This window comes from Humulus lupulus, chromosome 5, assembly GCF_963169125.1.
Source record: "Humulus lupulus chromosome 5, drHumLupu1.1, whole genome shotgun sequence".
Taxonomy (NCBI): Eukaryota; Viridiplantae; Streptophyta; class Magnoliopsida; order Rosales; family Cannabaceae; genus Humulus; species Humulus lupulus.
Genome location: NC_084797.1, coordinates 57,047,245 through 57,048,964, shown reverse-complemented (window position 1 = coordinate 57,048,964; position 1,720 = coordinate 57,047,245). Strand labels below are relative to the sequence as shown.

The window sequence follows — 1,720 nt, the reverse complement described above, 5'->3', positions numbered from 1 at the left end:
AGCTCACCCCTTACTAGGCCGGTGGCGAGTGGGACCTAGGAGTTTAGTGATGTACTCGTGGGGACCTTATAGTCGAGGAAGATCAAGCAGGCCTATTTTTTTTATTCTTATTAAAGAATGTGTTCTTTTGAAGTTTTATTTAAATGTTGCTCATTTTCATATGTTAAAGACAATTATTTTATTTTTTGTAAAATCATGGATCCATATATTTATATTCAAGTTTTTATTCAATAAAAAAACAATATTTATGATTATGATTCAACGTTGTGTTCTCGATAATTTATGAGAATTTAGGGTGTTACATTTAACAACTGAGTCATATTATACTTCAACTTGTTCATGACATAGTTGGTAGTAAATGTGAAAAAAGCTGGTGTGAGTGATTCAAGTATCACGCTAACTTGAGTCCTCTCATCAATGGTTGCTCCATGAACTTCCTCATCATGCATTGTATTGATCATATTTAGAACATGTTCTCTGATAGAAACTCCTTTCTTCATTTTCATGTTCATATAGGCTCTAGTAGCCTGATATCTACATTGATTGGACTGTTGTCCAAACATGGCTTGAAGAGACTCCCATATTTCATATGCAGTCTCCATGTCTTCATGCTTCAATCTAAGTATATCACTCATTCTAGCAATGATGTAACATTTAGCCTTGTTGTTGGACAAAATCCAAGCATCATACTTCTCCGTAGTCATTTTATGAGCAGTGGCAGCAGAGACCTCAGGACATTCCGTAGTAAAGACAAACTTGTGGTTCTCACAAATCAACACAATGTTCATGTTTGATTTCCATTTCATAAAATTATAACCAGTGAGTTTTTCATTTGCAAATAAAGTAGTAACAAGGTTTGAGTTATTCATCCTTGCTAAAATAAATAAATAAAACAGAATGAATTTAGCACATATCATGAATATTAGTAAGTTTTTGGAATAGTAAATATGATGCATGAATGCAAAAAATTTAAATAACACATAAAAAATCATTACTAATTATGAGATAAATTAATGGACCAACCTCTGGGTAGGTAAGACTAATCTCAAATTAGTTTTGAGACAATTCTCAAATCCATAAGTGAAAAGTTAAAATCAACTATTTTCTCTTTTGACTTACGAACAACCGCTAGTTTGGTCAAGAATTACTAGTCTATTCGAAAGCCTAGTTAACCTTTGTGAGTGTAACCCATTATTTTATATTAATGACTTAACTTAAGAGTGTGCCTTAGGGTCAGTCAAACTTGCAATACATCATTCAATCATATTCTTTAAAGAAGTTAACCTTGAATAATAACACAGTCAGAAACATTCCTTAGGGAGATGCAAACAAAGGCACCTCGAGGCCCATTCCATGAAGCACCAATGTTAACTAATAATGGAGACCATAGGAGTTATTGTTATGACTCCTGCTCCCACTCACTATTTCAGAATATCTATTTCTCAAAACATCCTATTCTTTTTAATTAATTAAATTAATCAAATTAATTTACCGAATGAATATCTAATAATTACAAATCTCATTAAGCATTTAATCATTAAACAAGAATTAATCAAACTACTAAATAGACCCTTAAACTATCTTGTCAATAAATGCTTTAATTATTAAGAATATCATTTGTTTATCTAATAAAATTAATTATCAAATAGGTCTTGATATTAACACTTAAAATCAATTTATCGATTTGTTCTAGATTAATTATATGATTCATTAAATGCAT

The 1,720-nt window shown here is 30.8% G+C and overlaps 1 protein-coding gene across 1 annotated transcript; it reads right to left on the bottom strand.

The window, feature by feature from the left end:
- Positions 1-290: 290 nt before the first annotated feature.
- LOC133779159 (uncharacterized) lies at positions 291-704 on the bottom strand. Its single transcript, XM_062219152.1, has one exon. The coding sequence runs from the start codon at positions 702-704 to the stop codon at positions 291-293; it is 414 nt and encodes a 137-aa protein (XP_062075136.1).
- Between the last annotated feature and the right edge of the window lie 1,016 nt (positions 705-1,720).

Coding starts and splice junctions, on each gene's coding strand:
- LOC133779159 (XM_062219152.1), bottom strand. CDS start 704: ATGACTACGGAGAAGTATGATGCTTGGATTTTGTCCAACAACAAGGCT.